At 36.8% G+C, this 24,976-nt stretch overlaps 1 protein-coding gene across 2 annotated transcripts; it reads right to left on the bottom strand.

The window, feature by feature from the left end:
- Nucleotides 1-1,537: 1,537 nt before the first annotated feature.
- Nucleotides 1,538-20,102, bottom strand: TfIIEalpha (transcription factor IIEalpha). Of its 2 annotated transcripts, none has more exons than XM_067113343.1 (10): nucleotides 19,963-20,102; nucleotides 16,374-16,506; nucleotides 15,308-15,474; nucleotides 12,859-12,987; nucleotides 7,775-7,933; nucleotides 5,779-5,852; nucleotides 4,444-4,531; nucleotides 4,096-4,236; nucleotides 3,448-3,655; nucleotides 1,538-3,139 (listed from the first exon to the last, which is right to left on the bottom strand). In XM_067113343.1, the coding sequence occupies exons 2-10, from the start codon at nucleotides 16,492-16,494 to the stop codon at nucleotides 2,955-2,957; spliced, it is 1,272 nt and encodes a 423-aa protein (XP_066969444.1). In that variant the 5' UTR covers nucleotides 16,495-16,506; nucleotides 19,963-20,102; the 3' UTR covers nucleotides 1,538-2,954. The 2 variants fall into 2 exon arrangements, with proteins under 2 accessions (XP_066969444.1, XP_066969445.1); XM_067113344.1 differs by having other exon boundaries at nucleotides 19,959-20,071.
- Nucleotides 20,103-24,976: the final 4,874 nt, after the last annotated feature.

Genomic DNA, 24,976 nt, shown 5'->3' on the forward strand with positions numbered 1-24,976 from the left:
GAAATACATCTATGCTCCACAAAAATTAGAATGCACACTTCATTTACTCCATTCAATATGCAGTTCTTTATCCTCTTTGTCTGTCCCTTTCACTTGCTAACTATGTTTCTATATTGGAACTCTAAGGTACAAGAAACAGGTTTTTGTTAACAATGTCTAAAAAATTAATAGTGCGTATTCCTTTACATACTAGTTAATTCCAAAGTAAATTTCTATTGTCAATCTGCACATTATCTTGTGTAGATTGACATTATAAATTTATGCCATTCTACAATTTTGCACATTTATTTCTGGAGGTCCTGCAAAATTCTCACATTTAACCATATTTCAGAAACAAAGACACTGTAGTACAGGCTATAACTGAGCACTGAAAATATCCTAGATCTAACAGTTTTTGTTTAATAAATAATTCAATTGTATCACCAAGTTAACATTCTTAACTCTCATAGGGCTGGCCTGAAAGGTTTGTTCTTGAAATATATTATGCATATTTATTATACTTTAACTCTCTAAAACTTGAATCACTGGAAAAACAGAAAATGAAGATCTGACAAAATCTTTCATATTTGTTTCCAATATTTGATACATGTTGCTGATCTGACATTCACTAGAGATTGTTTGAGTCTTATTCTGCAACCCCTGCATTCTGGGACTGGGTCAATTTGGTTATTCATCAAATACCAGTGGGTCAATTGAATGACTATCAAAGACTGGATAATATTACTTGTTTGTTTTTTTGGAATGATGAACAAAAGCCAACATTTGCTTTTATCTAGTTGTTATTGTCAATTAACTATTCCATATTGCCTGCCATTTATTAAATGACAGGTTCTAGAGGTAATAACAATCACTAACAACACCAATTACTGTATATTTGATCTAGTCAGTGATTGCAGCTGTGCCTGCTTTATCAGCACTGGCATTTCCCTCTGCACAGTTTTTTAATTCAACAACGTTATAAGACACAAAACTCAAATACAGCAGTTTACTAATTTAAAGTTTATGAATTTTGAGAACCTTAACATGGTCATTATGCTCCTGCTTTAAATGCATTCTTATATAACTACATTTCTTAGGCATTGAAATTTATTTCGTTCACCTTTCTCTCCTCTTGCCCCCACACAGATACGTCTTTAATATTCCATTCTCTCCAACTCCAATTTCATCATGCTCAAACTTTCACAATTCATTAAAGACAAATCCTCACAGCCAGCCCTTTAACAGAACAAAAGTGTCACTCTGTGGTATATTTATATTACTTTCATTTCCACTTTGCTAAGTGCAAATTTCATTTAGACTTTGCCTTTATAAATTCCATATTAACTTAAATAATGCACCCTACTTGGTATGAACTCAATGTCCTTTAAAACCAATCTATACAATGCAAAACCAATCTACACAACACAAACTTAAAAATTCAACCTTAGATGTAACACAGGAGTATCTGGCATTTAAAAAGCATGCGGCAACAAAAAAAAAAACATACACACATAATGAACATCGCTTCAAAACAAAAATGAATGATTTTCATACGCTATTTCCTAATCTTTGAGCATTTTATTTATAACAAATACAGATTCAAATTCACACATACAAATGTACAGTTCATGGAAGATGCTGAAACTCTTTAGATAAATAAAACTCAGTGCCAAGGCAGTATTACAATACTTCAGTATTTTGTTCTCTTCAGTGATGGCAAGAATGCAGTCCACAAGATGACCATACCAAATGTTAGATGAAGCGCTTCTCTGTGAATTGAATTGAATTGAATATACAATTTACGCCAAGGGCCAAGCACTGGGACCTATGAGGTCATTCAGCGCTGAAACAGAAACTGACAGTAAGAAAACCTCGCAGTTGCACTATAAATCTACTGTTAGGAGAGGGTGGAAAGATAGAAGAAAGAGAATATGAAAGAAGGTACAGTGAAAGGAACATAAGGGGTTGCAGCTAAGGGCCGAAGGCATGCTGCAAAGAACCTTAAGTAATGCCTACATTGCACCACATGAGGTGCACTGACGGCACTAACCCCCTACGGGCTCTTTTCTGCGGCAGTCAACCTGCATTTATAGTCTGTCAGAGTAAACATAATTCCAAAATAAGAAATTCAAAGAATTTTGCAAACCTGGAACTAGATTTGAATGTTATGTATACATCCAAAACTATGTAAAGAAAACAATTTACGTCTAATGCTCATCTATTTTTCCCCTTAACATCTGCTAAAGCAAAAGCATTTACATGTCAGTCACCTACTATAAAGCAATAAAAAATCAAACAATACACAACATACAGCACTACTTAAAAATTGACAACTGTTATCTTAATACCAGTAACTTTCATTCTAAATGTTCAGATCATAAAAAATTTATTCAACAAATCAATTACAACACAATAATATTAGCCTAAGTAAGGAGTCCTTTAGGTAAGCAAACACAGCCCACAACGTATCTCCTGGAAAATATTTATCATCCACTCTATTTTGTCACTACCTGAGAATAATACTTACATGGCTACAAAATACAGCAACAGATAATGGCATTCCAATACCATAACCTTATGGCATTATGTTTTACCCAGAAAACACCCAACAGACAAACAAGGATGATCCATGATTTAGAAAAATGGAGGATTTCTGCAGGGAACGACCTACATTTCAAACACCAGTAAAGTTAACCTTAGGAGCAGTGTTTCTTCCTTGAATTAAAATACTGTTTGAAAACCCTGACCTGGTAACATGTACCATTCATGTACACTTTCTTATATGCACAGTACTGAATAATACCAGTCATTAAATTCCTGAAAGATGAAGACCACACTCTTGGAACAGCAGTTGTTTTAAAACTTCCTGAATACTGACTTTCAACTCAGAATTTTAATTTTATTAAATATGATACAAATTATCATTTAATACCTTCCTAATGTTAAAATCTGAGACGCCAGAAAGAACGCATGAGCTAATCTTCTAAAGAGCCCATCAGATCTTGATAAATCAGCATATAAGCATTCTTCTCTTCATGTGTCATGCGAGCAATCATCGCGCTGTCTACTTCATTGAAGGACACTTTTTCACCAGCCACACTGACTAAAGGTACAGTGTCGTCATCATCGCTATCCATTAGTTCAACCATATCCGGATCAGCTGAAAACGATAAATATTAAAATAAAATATATGCCTTCGTTATACCTTAAACATCTTGTAATGATCCATATGGATGTGACCAATTTCAAATAGACACTAAACTATAATACTGAAAGTGCCAAATTCGTTTAAAAACCTCTAACATACACATATTGAAACATCAAATTACCAAATATATCAATAATAACAAAACACCTTTCAAAAGCTAAAGTATAAAGAACCATCCTTCAAATAGCACTGCAATACATGCAGTTGCACAGCTCACAACCTAAGTGAGATTACTGACAAAAAAGCTGGGAACTTATTACCTCTGGTATCTGTGCCAAATGCTGTTGGTTGATGGTTCTCAGTCTTCTTGGCAGCTTCATCCCCGCTGTCATCCGAGTCACTGTCAGAATTCTGATTCCCATTCTTATTCTTCTTACGTTCATGGGCCTGGAGCAGTTTCATCACATCGTCATCACCACCCGAAAGCATCTCCTGGTTGCTTGTCAATGGAGCATTCTTATTTTCATTCTGGAAAGGGTATGGAGTTTAAACACAAAACTTGACGCAACCTATGCCAGTTACAAACTTAGACTATGAAGCTTGGTTATTTGTCAACTTTACCCCATTTCTAATTGTCCTTATACACTCTCAAAGTTATGTGATTTATTATAATAAACTGTTTAAACTATTGTATACCTCTATTCTTCTCCTTAAATAAAAATCTATACTATTATCCATATAATACTGTTTTATAATTTAGCTTTGCTTTCCTACAACTTGTGTCATTTACTTATCCCTAACATTATTTACTGACAAAAATAAAATTTTTGAATCTAATACTGAGATCGATATCTGATTTCCAAAGTTTCTTTTCAAGATGTGAAGAATACCACCCAAAACTTAGATTCTTCCAAATTACAACTTCCATAATTATGATCAGACTTCACTTCAGAAGGAACCAAGCGTACCTGTTGTGCTGATAATTCAGAAGACGTTATATTTGTGGTAATCAGGGATGTAGCTTCTGACAACCATATTGGATTCTCTTTAGTCTGCACAGCCTCTTCAGTCTCAGTGGCGTTGATGTTGACATCAATTGAACCTTCCACCTGTATACAAAATATGAATTTTTGCATCAATTCCTAAGTTACTGTACTTGGAAAATGAAACAATCTTATTCAATTAATTTTTTCACCATAACTATGTTATCACATGATCACTTCCAAATGAAGAATAGCTATGATAAACAATGTACACAAAAGAACAAAAAACATTTTAAATTGTGAAATATAAGTAGAGTTTTGCTGATAACATACATGGAATCCAGATTTCTTTGTAGCATCTCCAGACCACGCTTTACCACCAGCATCTGCATTTGTTATTGGCTTCACAGGTCTTGGTTGACTGAACAGCAAAAAGACGTGAAAAAAAAAATTCTTTGACTTCAGAATGTAATAACCATATTACAAAATGAGAAAAAACTGTTGCATGGTGCATGGTCAGTATTCGCTGCTTAGAAATAAGTTCAATCCTGCACGAAAGTAAATGAAATACAGCACTTCATTTAACTGATTCTTTAGATTTAATTACCATGTGAAGTAATCTGAAAGCTTATCTAATCAGCTACTAAATCTACCTGTTCCACTAGGCCAACATTTTCTGGCATAAAACCAGGTCTCTTGGTCTCAGCAAAAACCCTGCAAATCTAAGACTGATCCCCTGATAATGTATACTTGTGCACTCTTCTTTAGATACTCACTGCCTTTACAAGATTTACAAGAGGCTTAACACACTTTAAACATTTATTTTTAACCATCACAATGACCTCTTAACTTCCTCACACTTTTTTGGATACACTCAACATTACAACCCTATGTCTTAATTCACATTCTCTAATAAAATTTAAACCAGTTCACATAAGTTCCAATGAGAACGTACTTATGCATCTTCCCAAAAAGTCAGATACACAGTAAGTCTTGTTCAGTTCATGGATACATAATTTCATCAAATTCAAAAATTTTTAAGACGAGACTAAATTCATCTGCACCACCATGTCATAGCACAGTATTTAGAAAGCACGCTACACATCCATAATACAACTAACAAAGGTATGGTGATTAACTTCAAAACTACTGTATAGTGAATCATAAAAAATTTTCATCTGGTCCTATGGTTTATGCATTGCATTCCTGGTGTCCTATCAATTGACCTATAAGAACGTACAGAGAACAGGGGAGTGTAATAATTACTACTAACCAAAATGCACACCTAGTATACTACTCAGCATGACCAAATAACCTTAAGATTTTCGGTTCAAATCCCACCAAAAAAATTAAATAATGATTTACAATGACTTTTTGAATAGCTGCTATGTTCTTTTAATAATAATTCCATGCTAAATGCATAGTAATCATAATATGTGCATTCTTTATTTTTCCATGACAAAGATATTTCAAAATACAGTTCCTGTACTTTAAACAAAAACAAATAACCACAGTTAACCCAGATGTGTTAGCTTCTTAAGATAACCATTTTTGTTACAACACATAATCAAGATATGTTTAGCTTTATGTGATCAATGTTTCTTCACACATGGTTACCAAATATTAGCAATTCCATATTTTATGCAAAACAACAGTAATTTTGCTCACCCAGGTTTCTTAAGATCACTGAAGTCTTTAGGCTGTGGCTCGGAGAACTTGGCAGCCAGTTTAATATTTTCAACCTGAAAGAAATTTATATGGAATTATTTGGATTATGAAAACTACTGTATGTCATTAAATGTTTTAGTAAAATCATCATCTTTCTTGCATGGGGCCTGATTTCATATAAGAATTTTCTTGTCTTTGCACTGATTTTGATAAGCAATTTTCTTGCTAGACATCTACAACTAGAAATGTCAATATTTTGATCATTTTAAATTACTGTATCTTTATCACACAAAAATAAAAGTTAATACCCCTAAACTACATACTACATTGACCTTAGATTTCTTACCTAAAAACACTGAATATAATCATGAAAAGTTTCAAGTGACGGAAACCCTAAAACAGAGCAAGAAAAAATATTTGGTTTTGAATATACTTAACCATTCAAGAATTCACATAAGGCAACTTTCAATACAAACCTTCCATTTGTTAAACTCTACCTCAACAGTTTACCAAATCTTGCAGTCAGTAATCCCATGTTCACACAAAAGGAAAAAGACGAACCCTCCATGGCCAAGGTATCCATCTGAGCAGTGGTAATAGTGGTAACTAACCATTCCCTGTATGTTTACAAAACAACAAAACCTTTCTGGCTTTGCTTCCAAAAACTATTAATTTTGCATTATATTAATATTTCTCCTTCATCCAAACATCCCTACACTTACAACAGGCAGCATGCTGCAAGCTAATCACTAAATTACAAACAATGTGGCAAGCACATGAGCTCGCTGCTGAATACATAATTCAACAAAATAACTACTTGTATATGATGTAACATACTGTGCATATAGCACACCCAATTCATATGCTCACTATGGATCAAGATTACATGTTGTGTTGCTTAGCCCCACTGTGTGCTTCGGTCAATATTAACCCACTCTTACACCTGCCTTTGTGTAATAAGCAGCAAACACTGCGTCTAGCAACTGACCAGTTCCAACGATACTAGACAGCTACGGGACAAAATTCCAAGCACAGTTCATGTACTGGAAAATCCTTGCAGCCAAGTTAAAAGTTCTCTTATATGAACTTTCCACTGAAATAGCTACTAAGCACACAGTAGAAAGTGCCTGCCTCCCAAATCTGAACTTCCTGTAGTCAGTGTGGACTGCACAGAGAATAACTTACCCAATTACCATTACCACCAAATGCACTGCCCAGAAAGTTACCTGGCCAGGTGAGGGTTCTCCTTACTTGTGTTTCCAGGGAACTGCTGACCATAGGACCAGGAACATATAATCTGCCAGGTTTGTACTAAAAAAATGGATAACACTTTGGAAAATCACATTTTGTGTCTATTACAGCCATCATGAAATAAACAGTAATTACACACAGACATTATGTACAATGCTTTCAGTTGATGCTTCAAGGAATGTATACACATTCAACAGAATACTTTTTCCACAACCTAAATGGCAAATTCAATGAAAATGTGCTAAACATCACTGAAAATGAATCAGAAGCTTAAATATTTATGAAAATAAACTGTTTTCCAAACACATCCCACCACAGAGCAATAGCTCAATTTGGTGGTGTTAACTGCAACAGTAGAATTCTAATTAGTAAATAAACCACATTCATAAAACAAACTACATTGGAAAAAGACTAATAGTAGGTGGGGAAGGTGGAGAAAACTATTTTCACAAGACTGTATTGCATGCCTATTCAAATTTTTTAAATACAGGAAAATAATCATGTGGTGTTTTAAAACCCAGTCCTGAAAGATCTTCAGCTTGATATTCACATATTCCCAGACTGGAACAACAAAGAAACATTCATCTCTAGCCAATAATTTCTCCTTTTAACCAATAAAAGTTCAAATGACCTTTCTAAGAATGACAAGAAATGAATACCCTTAGAAGCATTTATAAGAAAAACTATTTTGAAATATACCACATCATTTCAACCAAAGGTTGTAAATCAGTCTGTGCAGTCTTACCTCACGAAGCAAATTAAACAAGGGTTCCATCTGTTCGTTGAATTTTTGTAAAATGAGGCGAGTATCGTGACGAGGCATTCCTGACATATCTTCTTGCACCTCCTGTTTGCAAATGATGCAGAGCAACTGACCAGTGCGTGCATCAAGTAGCTGGTCAGCCTAGAAGTAAATAACAATAAATTCACACTTACAGAAGTAATTGAAGTCAACTGTCCTTAAACAATCATCTTTTAGTAAACATTATACTAAATAACCAGGCAGTTTATCTGGGATACCATAAATTGTAATTACGATGAGGCCTTTACAATTTTCAAATATAGCACCAGAATACTGTACACAAATTCAAAACAACATATCTACAAAAACTTAGAAGGAGTTTACAGTACAAGGTTCACTTTTGCACTTCTTTATCATAAGACACTCATTCTTTTGCCTAACAAAGACAATACAAGTTGGGGTTCAACAACACAGGTGCCACCTGAAATGACAAGTATCAACAAAGTACTGATGGCTCCCAAAACCTATTTCTGACAGCTACTTATGATAAGGAACTCCCAGAGAAACTGCTTGTCTATGCCAATCTTTTGTCCCACTGAACTAGATTCGAGATGAAGAGAAAAGCTGGACCCGCTTCATGACTCTTGAGGGATAAAAAACTAAACTTTTATCTAATGTACCTGCCACTGCCTTTGCTCAAGGTCTCTTATGATGATGTAGTACTATCACTTCCTCAATTGTCTCCTTTTGGTGCCCTTCCTTTGTCTTTATAATGGCCAGCCAATTGCTTATTTTATTATTGTATCTCTTGGATACCTTCTCAATATCAATAAATATAGTATATATTTTAACAATTCCTTTTCACACACTAATTCAGTATTTACCTACAGTACAGATTACTTCTGTGATAGTTTGCTGGCAAGAACAAGCTAGAATAACAACTGTTGAAGTGAACAGTTTTTCTTGCACCTTTCTTCTAGCACCTTTTTCCCTACAGTACTATCAAACCCTGGTCAAGCAAGTATACATCCATAAACTTTTCATACTGTGGTGCACCATCTATTTTTTTTTTTTTTTTGCATTACAATTACACTGTACTAACTTTTTCCACCCTTCAGGCCACTTCTCCTTTATGATTTTCTCATATATAGTTTTCTAGTCAACTCTACAGTGACTGGTTCTCCTGTCGTACCAGAATCTCTCATCCTCTTCCAATGACACATTTCTATTGGTTCCTATCACATAAACAATTCCACGAGTTCATATTTATTACCTTCAGTCAGCTGGGTCAATGCGCTATCCCCATTATTCCACAAATGCTTTCTTTTCTATTTTTCTTATTCTACATTCAAATTTCATATACTGTGCCATTTAACATCCATCATCATCTTGTCTGTAGCCATTTTGATACTCCTAAAATTTTCTTCTTTCTACTATATCAAGATTCAGATTACATGCCTCCCTCATCTTCATCACTGCTTTGCCACCCACTTTGAATTCAACCCATCCCTCCCTTTAGATTTCCTATTCTGTACATGCAGCCAGAAGAAATTATAAGTAAAAGCTTTTGCTTTTTGCCATAAATTAAGTGTAACATAATGCTTTGCTGCATATACAGAGCAAAATACTGTATAGTACCATATTAACCAAAATGTATGTTTTACATTAACACTAAATTTAATGTAAGTTGGCTAAAAGAACTAGGTCATTGATGACATAAACATCTTCAATTCTGTCAAAACGAAAAGTGCAAGAAACATTCAAGAACATGATCTTGACTATAACAAAATATTTTACACAGATCTGAAGCTACACGGAGAAGTACATGTGGTACCATAAAGGAACCTAACTTCTAACTAGCAGAATTAGCCAGATCCATAATACTGTGTTTCTTCCAAGACATGCTACCATTTAGTTTAAAACCCACAATGCCTTGAGTCAAACCAAATTTCATCTCCCTGAATCTAAGACAATATCCATATCAACATTATCATCATTCTATTACATTCAGGATGACTTTAAGACAGGTCCATCCAGGATACCACAGGCAGATGAAGTACCACAGTGAAAAGAGAGAAATCAGATATGAAATTTATCATCAGCATAGAGAAGAAAGTGAAACCACAAGCTTGGCACTTAGCTTACAAAACTTAAGCCATGATACATCAAAAGTCTTTGAAATATTAAGTCTTCTTTCATTTCTTTCTTTATGGCCTGCATCACCAAAAACTGAGCATGCAAAAATCTATATATACAGAAAAGCTAATAAATAAAATCTAATCAAAAGTCACCAACTTGCTGAAGAAAAAGACTTAGTTACACACTTAAAAGCATACATTCACACTCAAAAGCAAAAATTTCTTTGACCATTCTTATGCTTGCTGGATGACACTGCTTTCCTGTTCCAAACACCTTAGTGAAAGATTATGGTCTTAATTAATGAACGCAAACACAATGCTCTATAAACACTGTGACATAACGGAGTCTCCTAAATGTACTAATTCAGAGCCAAGAGGTTGATGACTGGTCTCCAACATCCTGATGACTTATGTACCAGAAAGAGATGACTGTAAAATCCAGAGACCTGTGATCTACCACCCTGATAGTGCCTATCTCCATCTCCAATTTCACTTCTGCCAACAAGGTTTAAGATGTCCAAGAACCTGGAGCGTAGGTCAGGAACAGAATTGGTCTCACAGACAGGCGAGGGCAAAGGTTCTTGAACGAGACCCTGTATCAGTTTCCCAGGACTGACACTACATAAGGCTCCGCTCTCATCAACAGTCCTCCCTTATTCCCTTTTCCACCCCTTGGATGGACTCGGGAAGGCGGGGTTGAGAGGGCTGTGAAGGTTCTCTGCTCTTCTTTGACAAAGAAGACGACTGCTGCTCTTGCCTGGGTTTCTGAAGTTGGGGCTGCCACTGTGTTCCAGACATGGGAGGATTTTACTGAACCCAAAGGTTTAGCAGAGGGCATCTTGGCCCCCCTTGAGACGCTTTGAATGTTGCAGCACAGGAGATGAGGGAGTCTCGGGAGCCTTCCCAACAAAGCTCCCCTGTTACATGCACTTTTCCTGAAAGAAAATAAGATACAAAACTGTTGTCGAGCTGTTGCACAGCAAGAGGCTGTTCTTGTGAAACACCTGGTGAGCGAGTAAGGAGAGAACAGAATCACTTTGTTGTAGGACCAGGTTAGCCCACTAGTTGGATAGTTGATGCGTAATGTAGGTGAGGATCTTACCACCCCATACAGTCAACATCCTAACTGTAGACTGCACTTCTGAGGAGAACTCTTTCATATGATGGTGGTGATAGTACACATCCACAAGTCTAGCTAAGAGACCATGTGAACAGAAGCCTGTGTAATGGATTCCAGATTTTTGGCTTCTGCAGCACTGAAAACTAAGCCCTCATGACAGTCTCTCAAGTGGAAGGTTATTTGTCAGGGGGCATACAGGCATCCACCAGAGAAGGGGATCCTCTGCAACTTTCAGTGTAGAATGTCCTCTGGAATGTAAGCATTAGGAACTAAGGAACTCCCTGACTAGATCAGGGCATTCAACTCCACCAAAAACCCTCAGACAACTTAGACTATGGTAACCTTACCAAAGGTTTCACCTCCACAGCAGGGCCCCTAAAAAGTGCTGCAAGGATGAGGTCATAGGTAAAGCTGATGGTGAGGTCGCCTCCCAAAAAATACCATGCTCACGAATGACTGAAATAACCTCTTGAAACTCCTGTTCCAACTCTGCCTGAAGGGGTTCCAGAGGAGGTTCCTCACTACCAAAGGATCCAAGGAAGCTCAGCAACCGGCTGTTCCAAGGGAGCAGAGGTCACACCAGATTTTTACTCCATCTCTCACTCCTGTTTCTGCACTGCACAGTCAAAGCCTTTGCCAGGGAAGGCCAATGAGAATCAAGAGCATGACTTTGGTAGTCAGTCACAATTCAGTATAGGGGAGGGTAGTGAGAGAGGTGGCACCAGTATTGATTTTCTCTCTCTCTCTCTCTCTCCTGAGGGTGAGGACAGCTATACCCATAAGGGGTAGAGGCAATGAGAGAGAAATCTCTCTAGAACAAGTGGGAGAAATCTCTCTAGAACAAGAAGTTCTGAACAAGAAGTTCTCACTTAGAACGCAATGGAAAGTGCAAGCGAGCCAAACAAGAAAGTAGTGAGAAATCTCCCTATTCTCATGCTGACAGTATGGAGACCGAGAGCAGCGTGGAGAGCAAACAATATGAATATTTAAAGATAGCCACGTCTTGGAGATATTCAAAGCATGATAAATCTTTGGCTCCCTAATCATCAGATGTGGGAGCAACAGGTTTCCAGAGAGGAACCAGGGTTAAGGAGGAGGCAAGAAGGTTCTGGAAGGAATTTGCATCATTTCTGATGGAGATATGCTGCAAGGAAGAAGGTAAACCCTTCCTAGGCCTCCTACTCCTCTTGCCAAATATACTTCTACTGAGGTGATGGCCACGATACACACTCAACACATAGAACGGCTCCAATACACTCCCTTCTACAAGTAGTACACACAGTATGTGGATCTACTGAAAAGGGGGATATGAAATGACCACAAGTCCACCCACAAACCTCACACCAGCAGTGGTCTTGCTTATTTTCCATAAATGAGAAAAACAGAACTAAAAGGCACAAAAACTAACCAAAACTAAATACACAATGCACAGGGCACAGGGACACGAAAAAGAAACATGGATATCAGTGGTGCTCAATCAAGAAACAAGACGCTAATGGAAGAGCGTGATGAGATATCTACCATACTCACCAGGATAGACAAAGGAAGAATGGAAAGGTGTGCATGAAGAGTGCATGGGTAATGCTACTTAATCCCCCTCTTCACTCTGTTAAAAACTTTGTTTACCTAGATATTGTGCCTATTCCAGCTCATGCTGCAGGCTATTTCATACATGAAAGGCAAACAGTTGGTCTCCCTGTAGGACCAAATCAAATTTTATCCCACAAGCATACAAAAATGCTATTTCATAAACTAGCTGTCCTGAAATATAATTCTGTAATTTGATAACTGGTCTCTCAAGGTATCTTGGAACAATAAAATAAACTTACCTCTAAATCGGTATATGTACGCTGACAATACTGACAAATGAAAGACGCCCGACTTGTCTGATCTCGCTCCTCCATTTCTAATTTCTTTCTTATGTGATCCAACTTGTATTTAATAACATTAACAAAACTCTGAAAAGGTATCACATTATTAAAGACAGCCACATCTTGGAGATATTCAAAGCATGATAAATCATTACTAATTTGACAGGGTACTAAAATAAAAATGGGCATTACAAAAGCAGAGGGTACTGAAAAGATTCCCTGTAGTAACATTGTGACAATATCAAAACACTAAATCCATAGTAAAGACAGTGTAATGTACATCCAAAGAATCAAGAGATAAATGTTGATGGCCATCAAAGATCAGCAGCAAGTCCTCCAATGTTCATTATATATACAGAAAAAACCACACAAGCACAGAAAATGTGGCCCCTGGGAGTTGTTATATGCAGAATACTTGGTGTTAACATCAGAAAATGAGGAGGGGATCTTAGTATTGTTTAAAAGACAAAAGAGTAGAATGGAGAATGCAGAACTAAAAATCAATGTAGAATTGAGGATACAGGACTAAAAGTCAAGGTAAGCAAATCCTAGCTTATATGACTGGAAGCAAACCAAGAAAAAAAAAAGTCCAGAAAGCATACGAGGGGATGCCATGAGAGATGCTCATCAGCGAAAAATTAAATAAATTAAGAGATTTTCAGTATCCCAGAAGTATAAGAACTGGTAAGGGTGGAGAGAAAGATTAGGACAACAAATATGTGATAGAAAGGCCACCCTCGGAGGAGGTAAAATATTTATACTGTATTGCCTGGGTTGTAAAGATGGCATGAGTAGGGTAGTAAGAAAAAGCAGAGGACAGCACTGAAGCCCAAAATGTCAACGACTTGCAAAGCAAGCTTCCACAGAACAGAAAGCCAATATGTTTAAGGAGAAAACAGGGAGAGGAAAATAGAATATCAAATATATATCAAATGAACCAAATTGATATTCATAAACAAAACCGGCAAAGCACGTCAGAGAAAAAACCACGGTGCATGGCTCTTTTTAATTTTACAACTTCTCTACACTTATGAGAATTAGCACCATAATACTACCTGAAACCATTCTTGTTTTCCAGTACATAAGACTATCCAATCAGTAAACAGAGCAAAAACCTACCATGCATGTACAAGACCTGTACTTCTAAGTGCAGTTGAGACAAGGTTACTAGTAAAATAAAGATTTTAAGAGGTAGGACTACAAAATGTGGGGATTCTAGGCTGCACGCCACGATAATTGAGAAACTTGCTGAGAGATCATCATGAACGAGGGGAGTTGCTGAGAGATTGGGTATCTGGAGACCAAGATTTTCAAAGGTCAGAGTGCTTTGAACATATGACAGGAAGGGAAGAGGAGCAGTCAGTCAGAAATGTAGTGGATGTGGAAGCAACAGGATAATGACAAGTTGGAAGTCCCATTAAATACAATATAGGAATTCAAGCAGAAAAAGCATGATAGAGAAGAGAGCAGTGAGCTAACTACATATTCTACTGCACGGGAAACCTGACATAAAAATGTCGATGATGATTCTGAAGATGTACGCTGACTTCTGCAAAGGTACAATTCTCACAACATTCACAATATTAAGCTGTAATAAAGATCAACCCTAGTAGGTCCAATATTTTGATGCTAAATGTTGCTGGGGTTTGCTCGGACTTTGAAAAGTTCAATGAAATTTGAAATGGTTGATGCTAACTAAACTACCGTTAGTGACTTTTGTACTCAATAGTACTCTCTCTCTCTTTGCAGTGTACCGGTCTCCCTCTCTCATTCTCTGTACTACCTCAGTTTCATGATTTTTTTTTTATATCTTTTAGGAAACCAAAAATTTTAAAAATAAAAGAACAGTATAAGCAAAAAGAAAGACGCTGTCCAGGGAGAATATACAGTATCATTTTTATAACAACAAACATTATTACAGCAGCCGTTTCAGTAATTGCAAGAAATAACAAAGTTCCTATATAAACAACTGCACTTCACAAGTTAAAATAAATGAAACTGCATGCAGGCCTTTTTCAAACAAATACCGGATTTAATTATAACAATATATACACCTTGTAGTAAAAGTCAGCATTCTGATGTGTAACTTTAAAGTTTAACAGTTCTATGCATACAAGTATAGAAGCCACAATGCATAACAAAGATTATACTGTAACCAGGCAACCTCTTAGAACCCAGTTTTATTGCAGTCATTAAAATCAAATGTTTTCACATTGTTTACATATTGCTATAAACCATAACAAGAACTTGCAATGTTAAAAATAACTTTCAATTTTTGAGACTCAAATATGCATACAGTATTATGTTTTTCTTTTCCAATGTTTCTTGATTAGGCCTAAACATATTTTCAACAAAATTATGATAACCATACTAAAAAAAAACTCAGTGAGCCCAACAAACTCCTCACCTTATAATTAATAAAATAGTACTGTTCCTTTTGTGTCTTCCCCTCTTCCTGAGTGACCATTTTATTTCTGCTCTGGATAAACTTGTCTGCTCGTAGAGTGTTTATGCGCTGTCGAAGCATTTTTCGATCAAATTTTAAAAGGTCGCACAGATCATCTTCACTCATACCTGATTTTGAAGAAGCAATAGTGTAGCGTACAAACTATATTTATTTAATAAAGTACCTTTTATGCAATGTTCATTAAAGGCTTGTTTCACCACTGAGATCATTGTGCAATTTTACAAAGAAATGGCCTATTCAGTGTCAAGCCTATTATTATAATTTAGCAAGACCATTCAATAATGAAATAGTAGATGAATCTCACAGCATGTAAAATTTTCAAGTCAAAGTATAGTACAGTATTCTTTTCTTAATAATAAAGGAGACTGCATACTGCATAACGTAATATCATCAAACAGTGAGCTCAGTGTGATCAGAATGATAAAAACTGTTTAGATGAACTATTCAAACATTTAATCACTAAAAGTGGGCATCCCATGGATATGACAAATCTTTTAAAAGTATCATGTTACATTAGATCAGTCGGAAAGACATGACTTAAGCAAATGAAGAAATATTGTACTGAAAATAATGTAGACCAATTTTCTTTTTACCAATGAGAATCACAAAACAAAGCAACAACAGCATGGGGATCAATTCATTTAAAAAATTACGATCCACATTCTGGTGAAACATTTTCAAAAACTTTTTCCTCATACTTCTAATAGCAGTCCCAGTTTTTTACTGTACAGTAATTTTCATAGTAAGTACTGTAATGAGTTACACCCTGGCAAGAATTAAAAAACAAACATTTGTTGATCACCATGAGCATTTTACACCTTCATCTGGTCCAAGAAAAGGCCTTTGGCCCTTCCTAGGTATGCTATCACCCAAAAGTAATCAGCTAACAACCATCTGGAAGTGCTAATGGGGTTATCAAGTGTATTCATAACTTTTAAAACAAAAGTACTGTGTATAAAAACTCCCTTTCAAAAAATGAACATCAAATAAACATAAATTAACTTACAGCAGTTTCTCACAAGCATATCGATGATTAAGACATCTTCTATGCCATAAAATCCTCGCACCACAAGCCGAATCAACATTTGAAGATTGGGGGGCACTTCTAGAAGGACTTCTCCATCCATGTTAACAGATTTCTACAGGAAAAGAAGTTGTAAAATTACACATTACAAACTCCAATAGTTCTTAAGCACCATTTGCTCAAATTCTATACTTAATAAATACATTCTAATAACTGTATAAAATAAAGTCAACACAGTACACTACTTCTCTTCATCATTATATATAATTAACTGAGGCCTTCTCTCCATGGCACACTCAACAATTCAGTTCACTAAACAGATCATTTTGCACTCTCAAGCCAAACCACTGCGTAAGTTGCATACAGTGTTTTAACCTGAAATTTCACGCCCACCCCTGTTTGAATCAAATACTTAAAGATATAACAATTAACAGATATGCAAGACTATCCAAAAATTAACATTATTGTCAGAATAAAGTAGTTTTCTTTACTATTACAGCCACATCCCCTTAACACGCAGCTTGTGCACTTTTTCTGAACAGTGTATATTCATTAAATCAACAACTTAAGTCAATTCTGTTGCAGTTAAGCATATAATACTGTATCAGGTTTTATATCCACAATAAATAATGAAAAGAATATACATAGATGGTTAGCCATTTCAGTCTTATTCACAAAAGTGTGATTTGCATAACATGACTGTTTTAGATTCAGTTGTAAGAATAAACCCCTTCCTGATGAAAATGCATCACTTGGCATAGTTATCCTTAGCCTACCTACCGAACGAATATAAACTCCTTCAAACAAATGTACTTTACAAAAATACATAAAATACAACCTAAATAAGGAGACGTAATAACTGCATGACCAAGACACATCAAGTTGTTAATATGGTAGGCCTGCCTTGCCTTACCTTACCTAACCTAATCTGGGGTTAGCATACCTTAACATGCTAAGGGCCAACTGCAGAAAAACAGCATTTTGGACATTTACAGAGAAATAATGGAGTTTCCTTCATCAAAAGCCAAGGGTCATGGCAATCTACGTCAAGTTTGGTAGGGAAGAGCACCAAAAGATTGTGAAAAGTAAGAATAGCAAATATAAAGGGAAATTAGCAAATCAAAAGGAAAATTAGTGAAATGGGACAGTTCATGGCATGGACCACCAATAAGGTGTTTTACCATACAGTATATGTATTGTATTTATTTGAAAACATTTTCAACAGAAAACAGTATGGTTCTTGAACTTATTTCATCATGAAAGAAAATTTTCTAAAACTCAGTTTTGCATAGTACAGTATTCTACTTCGATTATTTATAATACTGACTCTGTTGATGTGTTATTCCGTTTGTGTTTAAGCAATAAACAACTATTTTTCATAATATACTAGTTACCGTATGGGGGTAAAATTATTTATTCCACAAATCTGACAACAATAAGCATACAGACATCAACAGCCTAATTGGTAAAATATGATAAACACACTTTAAAATTTAAGTTTACCACATCACTGACATTCTAAATTAAATACACTGTAAATCCAATTTCAGTTAATTTTCCATTCTTGCAAAATTGACATCACTTATAATTTGGAGATAGGTGGCCTCTTTCTGCTCTAAATATACATTTCAGTGTACAACATACCTACAGTGTTGATTTTTGACACTAGATAACATTTAAAAACATTCAGCTATACCTAGCCTATTAGTTTTCAATTGTAATTTTTTGAAACACATCAAAAGTGCCCCAGTTTGCTAGTCACTCTTCCAATTTGGTGAAAGATGTCTTCTCGGACTGCTAGGTTGGGTTAGGTTAGGTTCAGAGTGATAGGCTTATGTACAATTCAAGCTACTCTAAGCCTAAAGCCTTCAATGGCAAACTAAGAAGGGCACTAAACACTCAGCAAATTTTACCGCCTATGATCCTTGTGGACTGTTGCACTGGCATACTTAGGCTACTTATGGTAAGATGTGGTGGAGGGGGGAGGGGCTTTCCAGTAGGGGGAGGACTGGCCCCCATCAACAGTTGGGTAACTTGGGTTTCCCATGGCCTAATGCAATGTAACAATGTAGGCTATATCCTAGGCTACACACCCAAAAAAATGCTAAGCTAGCACTTACCCTAAAATAAGTAAAATTTCTACCCGTAAGCTAGTCCTGTAGTATAAGCACTTCTCAGTTTTAGAGGTCCTTTATTCCTCACACTGTTGGACTGTGAAACAGCCTCCCTGAGGATGTTGCGCAATTGGAACTTCAGAAGTTCAAGCCAAAATACAATGCATTACTGCCCTAACACTATTCTTCGTGCCCTTTGATACATTTTTATCTCTTTTTTAATAAGTAGCATCTCTTCTTCCTGTATTTCCCTTTACTTCCTCTTACTTCTTCCTAATGAACACCATATTCTTTGGAAGCTTGAATTTCAAGATAATGGACCCTGTGGACTTGTTCCATATGAAGATAAAACTTTACAATAGTTGCACAGCCTGATTCCCACCAGTTTCAACCGGGCCAGGTTCCTCATACATAAAGAGACCTAACTTTTCCTATAGTGCCAGGTCCTGACTTAAACCAGATCTTACCTACCTAACCTAACTTAGGGTGATGTGCCCTGACCTGACCGGGGGGGGAGGCCCAAAAAGGCAGTAACCAATCCCAGTCGACAACTGGCGAGAATCAGGCCACGCAACTATTGTATAGTTTTATCCATATGAACACGGTTCACCTTCTGAATAACAATAATAATAATAATAAAGTTAGCCTGGCTGGTAGAACTATGTACTAGCTCCGCATCAGATATTACCTTGGAAACTGTCTTTTCCTGTAGTGTTTTGGTTGCTTATCAACAATTTACTGTCATTTTTTGTCGGTCGACTGTAATTAACCTGTAATCAACCTCAGAACTGACTATGTTTCTGTATGCTGGCCATCCTGGAATGCTATCGTGCACGCTCAAGGGAACTTTTGGTAAAAAGTGGTTTCCTTCACCAGGGGATTTGGGGGGGGCAGGGGAGGGCCTACCTAACCTAGTAGGTCGTGTTACTTATTCGGGAGCTACGCCCCTGGCTAAGCAGCCTAACACTAGGTTAGGTTAGGTTAGGGTAGTGTGGTTCCTTTAATAATGGGCTGGATTTCCTTAGCCAATCCCTTCTTGAACATACGGCTCCCTAATGACTTTCGCATTTACGGAACCGGGTTAATGTTCGTTTCCAGTCCGTGCGGAGCTATTACTTAGAAATACCGCCTAGCCTAAGCTACGCCTAGAGTTTTGGGTTAGGAAGGGTAAGGCCACTGGGCCTAGGCATACCATAGGCTCACCAGATTTGTTTCCTTCAACTGTTTTATCTTAGGAAGGAAATAACCCGAATGGTTACACTTTAAATTAATGACAAAGGTAGAACTAAGTAGTAGCTCCGCGGCGGGACTGAAGTCTAGCCAGGCTCGCATCACAGGCTAGTGGCAATTTTCAGCCTCAGTATAATGGCTACGATACCTTGCCTAAACTTGAATCTACCATTACTTCACCATAGTAACAGGTAAATCAATTATAAAAAACAGGAAAAAGTACTTGCAGAGTTTACAAATCATGGAAGCTTTCGTTGGAAGTTGTGTATAACAGTCGCCGCTAGAGAGTTGTTATCGTTGGACGTTTGTTGTCGTTTTAGCTTCTTCTTCTTCTTCTTCGTGTTTCATATAATCCCTTAAGCTCTCTCTTCTTGATTCAAATAGTTCAACTGACATATCCGATATTCGCATTTCAGTACGTCATCGTATCTGTTTCTTTATAAAGTAAGGTTATAAATCAATTTATTAGCTTCGAGCGATATTACTTCAAAAGCAATTTTATAAATAGCTGCGGCTTTGGCAACCGCTCGTGCATCTATTCCAGATTTTACCTTCAAAGATATTTTCATTACTCTATGCCAGTTCTGTGAAACTCTCTCAATACTTTTTGCACCAAACATTCCGTGGTTCACATCTGTTCTCGTTCTACTGTTATTCATAACATTTACCAACGACTAACTAATTGTTAGAATGGGAACATCGTCTTTACTTATTACTCGGAAGAGAATTCAATTTCCTTTCTTATCCCATGATGGGAAGGGGTAGCGTCGCTCTACCTAGTACTAATTAGCTCGCACACGATTTGTAACGTCTATAATAGCGATGATAATATGGGGAAAACGTTAGTTGACAGAAACAGTTTTCTAAAGTATATATCTCCGATGTAAGTAGTAGTTAGATTTAGCCAGCCTTGTGATGGTAAGGGCTCTTGCTTTTCAGCAGCCCGTAACCAGATGTAAGGACAAAGATAAAGTTGCTATTTAGTAACCCTGCTGCAGATGGGGCTAACCACTTCATTCAACAATGCGAACCTGAGATCCACAAAGCTATACATGGGAATGGAGATGCAATTTTCTTTCGGTAGGGAACATATAGCATGTGTAACAGGACTGCAAAAACAAGAGAGGATAGAGTATGTGGCAATTATAGTGGTAATAAAGTAACGAAAGAAATTGGCGAATGAATAAAACACATAACTCGTGGCATTCTTTGTCAAAAATACGCATTAATCCGAACTTCTTGATGACAGGATACAAACGGGGTTTTAATCTACCGCTTACCCTTGATTTTTTTTATTGTTATTTTCAATATTTTTTTTCTAAAGGAATCCTTGTTGTTAGGATTACCGTTAGTGGTAAATACTGTTTCTTTGAATTGTTGAGGAAACATTTATAGTCGCCGTATAGCACAGAAATACATTAATTGCTGTCTGCTTGAACTAATTTCCCTACAATTATTAAACATACGTGTAATAGACAATTTCCTTTTATTCATGAGGTCTGTAATAGACTCTATAATCATCTCGTGTCGGAGAAGACGCTGCAGTGATGGGAAATACTTGAATGGGAGGTGATATCTTTATCAGATATTCATTACTTTCTTTCTCTCTTCTCTCTCTCTCTCTCTCTCTCTCTCTCTTCTCTTCTCTCTCTCTCATACACACCTGCTTGCACACACATACGTACACACATAAACACTCTGCTCTGCTAGTAAATGAGTTTCCTCAAAAGCAAATCCTTCTCCTGGGTTTTATCCTTGAAGCTTCGTTTATTAATTAAATCATAATACACATATTTAATACGTGTATGGTTTCTGTCATCTAATTTGATATTTTTTATTTTATTACTGAGTGATTTTTTTTTTTTTCGCCCCACCATTTTGCTATTTTATCACTATACCTCATTATTACGGAGTGCGCCTAAGAGCAAAAGCCCGAGCTGACATAGAGCCAGTTTAACTTAGTGAAATGTTTGCTCCTTCGCTAGGCCTAGTCAGTGCTTGGACAGGTGACCACCAGTCAATGGTATACTATCTTTGGCATATAGCCCTTATAAGCATCTACACTATTCCTGAGAAAATAGGAAAAGAAAGAGAAGCCGTAGAAAGAGAGAGAGAGAGAGAGAGAGAGAGAGAGAGAGAGAGAGAGAGAGAAAATGCGCCAAAATTCGGAGCGATGTTACACCGAGGTTCTCCACGTTAACATTACAGCTTCCGATTTCCGATTTCCAGCATACAAACTGTTGAGAACGAAGGATTCTTCTTCGAACTTCGTCGATCTTCGTCTGTTATACAGATAGTGTTGTAGACATCACAAGAAGATAAAACAGACTCAATGAACAGCACGAGTATTGTGTACGAGTTCATCTTGCTGTGAGAGTGGGCATAGACTAAAACAGTTTAATTAGTTAACTTGCTTGACCTTACGGCAACACATGTGACATACCGAAGTTCATACACGACTCCTAATTTGGGTTCAAAATCTTCAAGCATTAAATTTTGGAATGAAGTTGCTAACAGAGGTTGATGAATTCCTCAGCTACACTCCGTGACATCGTCGACGACAGTGCAGGTCGAAGTCCCATAACACTTTCTAACCTGACGCATGCAAAGTTTACAGGTATATAGTTAGTGATTTTGATACTTTTGCAGTTTAGAAACTGAGCTGATACTTTGGCTTTATTTTTTTATCTTAGTTTTACCTAGCAACGGACCTCCAGAATCCGGACTGAGCTGATTAACAGCTATATTCTCTTCATTGGCCGGTGAGGCTGCCAACTGAAGGACTAGATTTATTTTAAAGTGAGCCTGAAGAACCAACGGGACCTATATACAGCTATGATTGTGAAACGTCCTTAGTTTAACTAGAACTGAGCTGATTAACAGCTCTCAGAGAAATAAATTATTTACGTCACCAGAAAACGGGAAAGTTTATTGTGAATCTAAGTTCCTCATTGGCCTGTCGGAGAGTCGAACGCTGAGCCAACAGCGTGTTAGCCGAGAGCTCTACCTACCCCTCCAATAAAGAACTTTATACTTTGGTTCAAAGTGAGCCCGAGTTATTCGAATCAAGGCTGTTTCGCCAAACCTATATACATGATATGACCGTCAAATGGTACTGTTATGCATATTACTGCTATAGATGAATATTGTATTTTGGGTCAATGATAATTTCGATAAGTTTTCTTTTTTTGTTTTGGGGGTGGTGGCAGTGGGTGGAGAGAGGAGGGGAGGGGAAAGGGATGGTAGGCGCTGGTGGGGTTTCGGAAGGGAGGCAAGGACCCCAGCAAACACACAAGTATTGGTGATGCATTGGTCCAGTACTGGACTTCCTGACTTTTGGACATTGGCACAATACTCCCTACAGTGGTCAGAAGCATTGATCCAATTTATATCCGTTTGCACATTGGGACACAAATGGCACTGTATAGAAACAACTTTGGGCCAATACATTAGATCCATTGCCATTCCAATGCATGTACTGGAACGGTACTGGAACGATTATGTACCACTTTACTGCACTGGGGAGATACTGGCACGATTACCAGTATCCAATGTAGGTTTCATTATGGATGGCCATAATCAGTTTTAAATTATCAGCCGTTTCTGGATAATGATTGGCACAAATAAGGGGATCCAATTTTATGCATTGGGTAGATAATGCAGTAATGCAATTTTTATTTAGAAGGCAAAAAAAGGTTTAACAAAACAATTAACCAACTGAGAAAAAAATACAATTAGTAATTAGTTTCCCTACAGTTGCAGTAACTATCTGATATGCTTTGCTCATTAGTGTTCCTTCAGGACCAATAACATATACATGTGTGCATATACTTATTTTGCTGGCCACAGTTACCCTTCAACATAATTGTATTCAATTGCTCATGAAACACCAGCTGCATTCTCCATATCTCGCTATATACTACATAAACTCTTCTTAATTTTGTAATATCTAATTTCTATGCAGAATATTTTACAAAACTTGGTGATTTGTAAGCATTTGTGATATCAACCACCAGGCAACAAGCACCATAAATTACAGCATACACAGTATAACTTAAAAGAATCCTTTTTGGTAAGCATAATATAATGTAACTTAAAGATCCCCTTTGACAATCATAATTAAATGACTGAACATTTTAATAATGCAGTAAAACTATTACATTGAAAAAAAAAGTAAAGCAGGAACACAAATTGACCTTCATTAGGAAAAAGAACTACTGTACTTGTTTAAATGCAAGCAGTGTCTTGCATGATGTCACCATAGACATTAGACAGAAAAGAATGATACTTCCTCTTCTGTTTCAAATCATTCGTTTAAATTAAGCAAGTGTGGGCCACTAAACAAATATTAAAGAAGTAAATCAGTCAAAAATTTGACAAGTTGTCATAACTCTAATAAGATCAATTTGAGTTGTACAACAAATGACATGAATAATCATTTCCTTGAGTACAGTGATCAGAAGCACTGTACTGTACATCTGTTCCTCCAGGATCACCGCCGTAGGTCCCGTTGCTAAGTAACCAATTGGTTCTTAGCCACGTTAAATAAGTCTAATCCTTCGGGCCAGCCCTAGGAGAGCTGTTAATCAGTTCAGTGGTCTGGTAAAACTATATACTTAACTTAACCGAATTAAGTTAATACACAAATACTCATGAAAGATCCACCACATTCTCCATACCTCTCACTCCCTATTAAATTAAGCTTCCTCCTTTACTGTTTGAAATATTTCTTTCCACAGTATTATACAAAAAATAGTTATTTGTGAGCAACTGCGAATATATAATTATCATGTACGAAGTAAGAGACTAATGAGAATGAAATGAGAGAGATTAAGAGATAGGGAACTGACTCTACCTGAGGAGTGAGTATACTTCAAAGAATGTGACATTGGTAAAGGGAGGAGAGGATGTGGGTATCACAGGATTGGGAAGGGTAAGAGGAAAGGTAGTGAGCGATGGAATGACACACTGAAGAAGAAAGTGGATAGGAAGAAAAGGTCGAATGAAATGTGGCTCCAGATTAAGGATAGTGTTGTGTGATATTGACAGAGAATATTGACAGAGTGCGTGGAATAAAGTGGTGAGGTTAGCAAAGAGAGATGCTCAGTGAAGATCGGGCACTCCGTGGACTAGGAAATAGTAGACCCAACAGGCAAAAAACATGGATAAAACAAATAACTTAAAAGAGGCCACTTCCACTTTGGTAAGTGTAAAAAACTTAAGTAAAATTTAAAAGGGTCC

This window comes from Macrobrachium rosenbergii, chromosome 12 (genome assembly GCF_040412425.1).
Source record: "Macrobrachium rosenbergii isolate ZJJX-2024 chromosome 12, ASM4041242v1, whole genome shotgun sequence".
NCBI lineage: Eukaryota > Metazoa > Arthropoda > Malacostraca > Decapoda > Palaemonidae > Macrobrachium > Macrobrachium rosenbergii.

What these genes read in the sequence shown, in the direction of transcription:
- TfIIEalpha (XM_067113343.1), bottom strand. Translation starts at nt 16,494, where the DNA reads ATGGATGGAGAAGTCCTTCTAGAAGTGCCCCCCAATCTTCAAATGTTG. An exon ending in TATGCTTGTGAGAAACTGCT is followed by an intron (nt 15,475 to 16,373) that starts GTAAGTTAATTT and finishes CTTCAAAATCAG; the next exon opens with GTATGAGTGAAGATGATCTG. An exon ending in TGTTTAATTTGCTTCGTGAG is followed by an intron (nt 5,853 to 7,774) that starts GTAAGACTGCAC and finishes AATTTCTTTCAG; the next exon opens with GTTGAAAATATTAAACTGGC.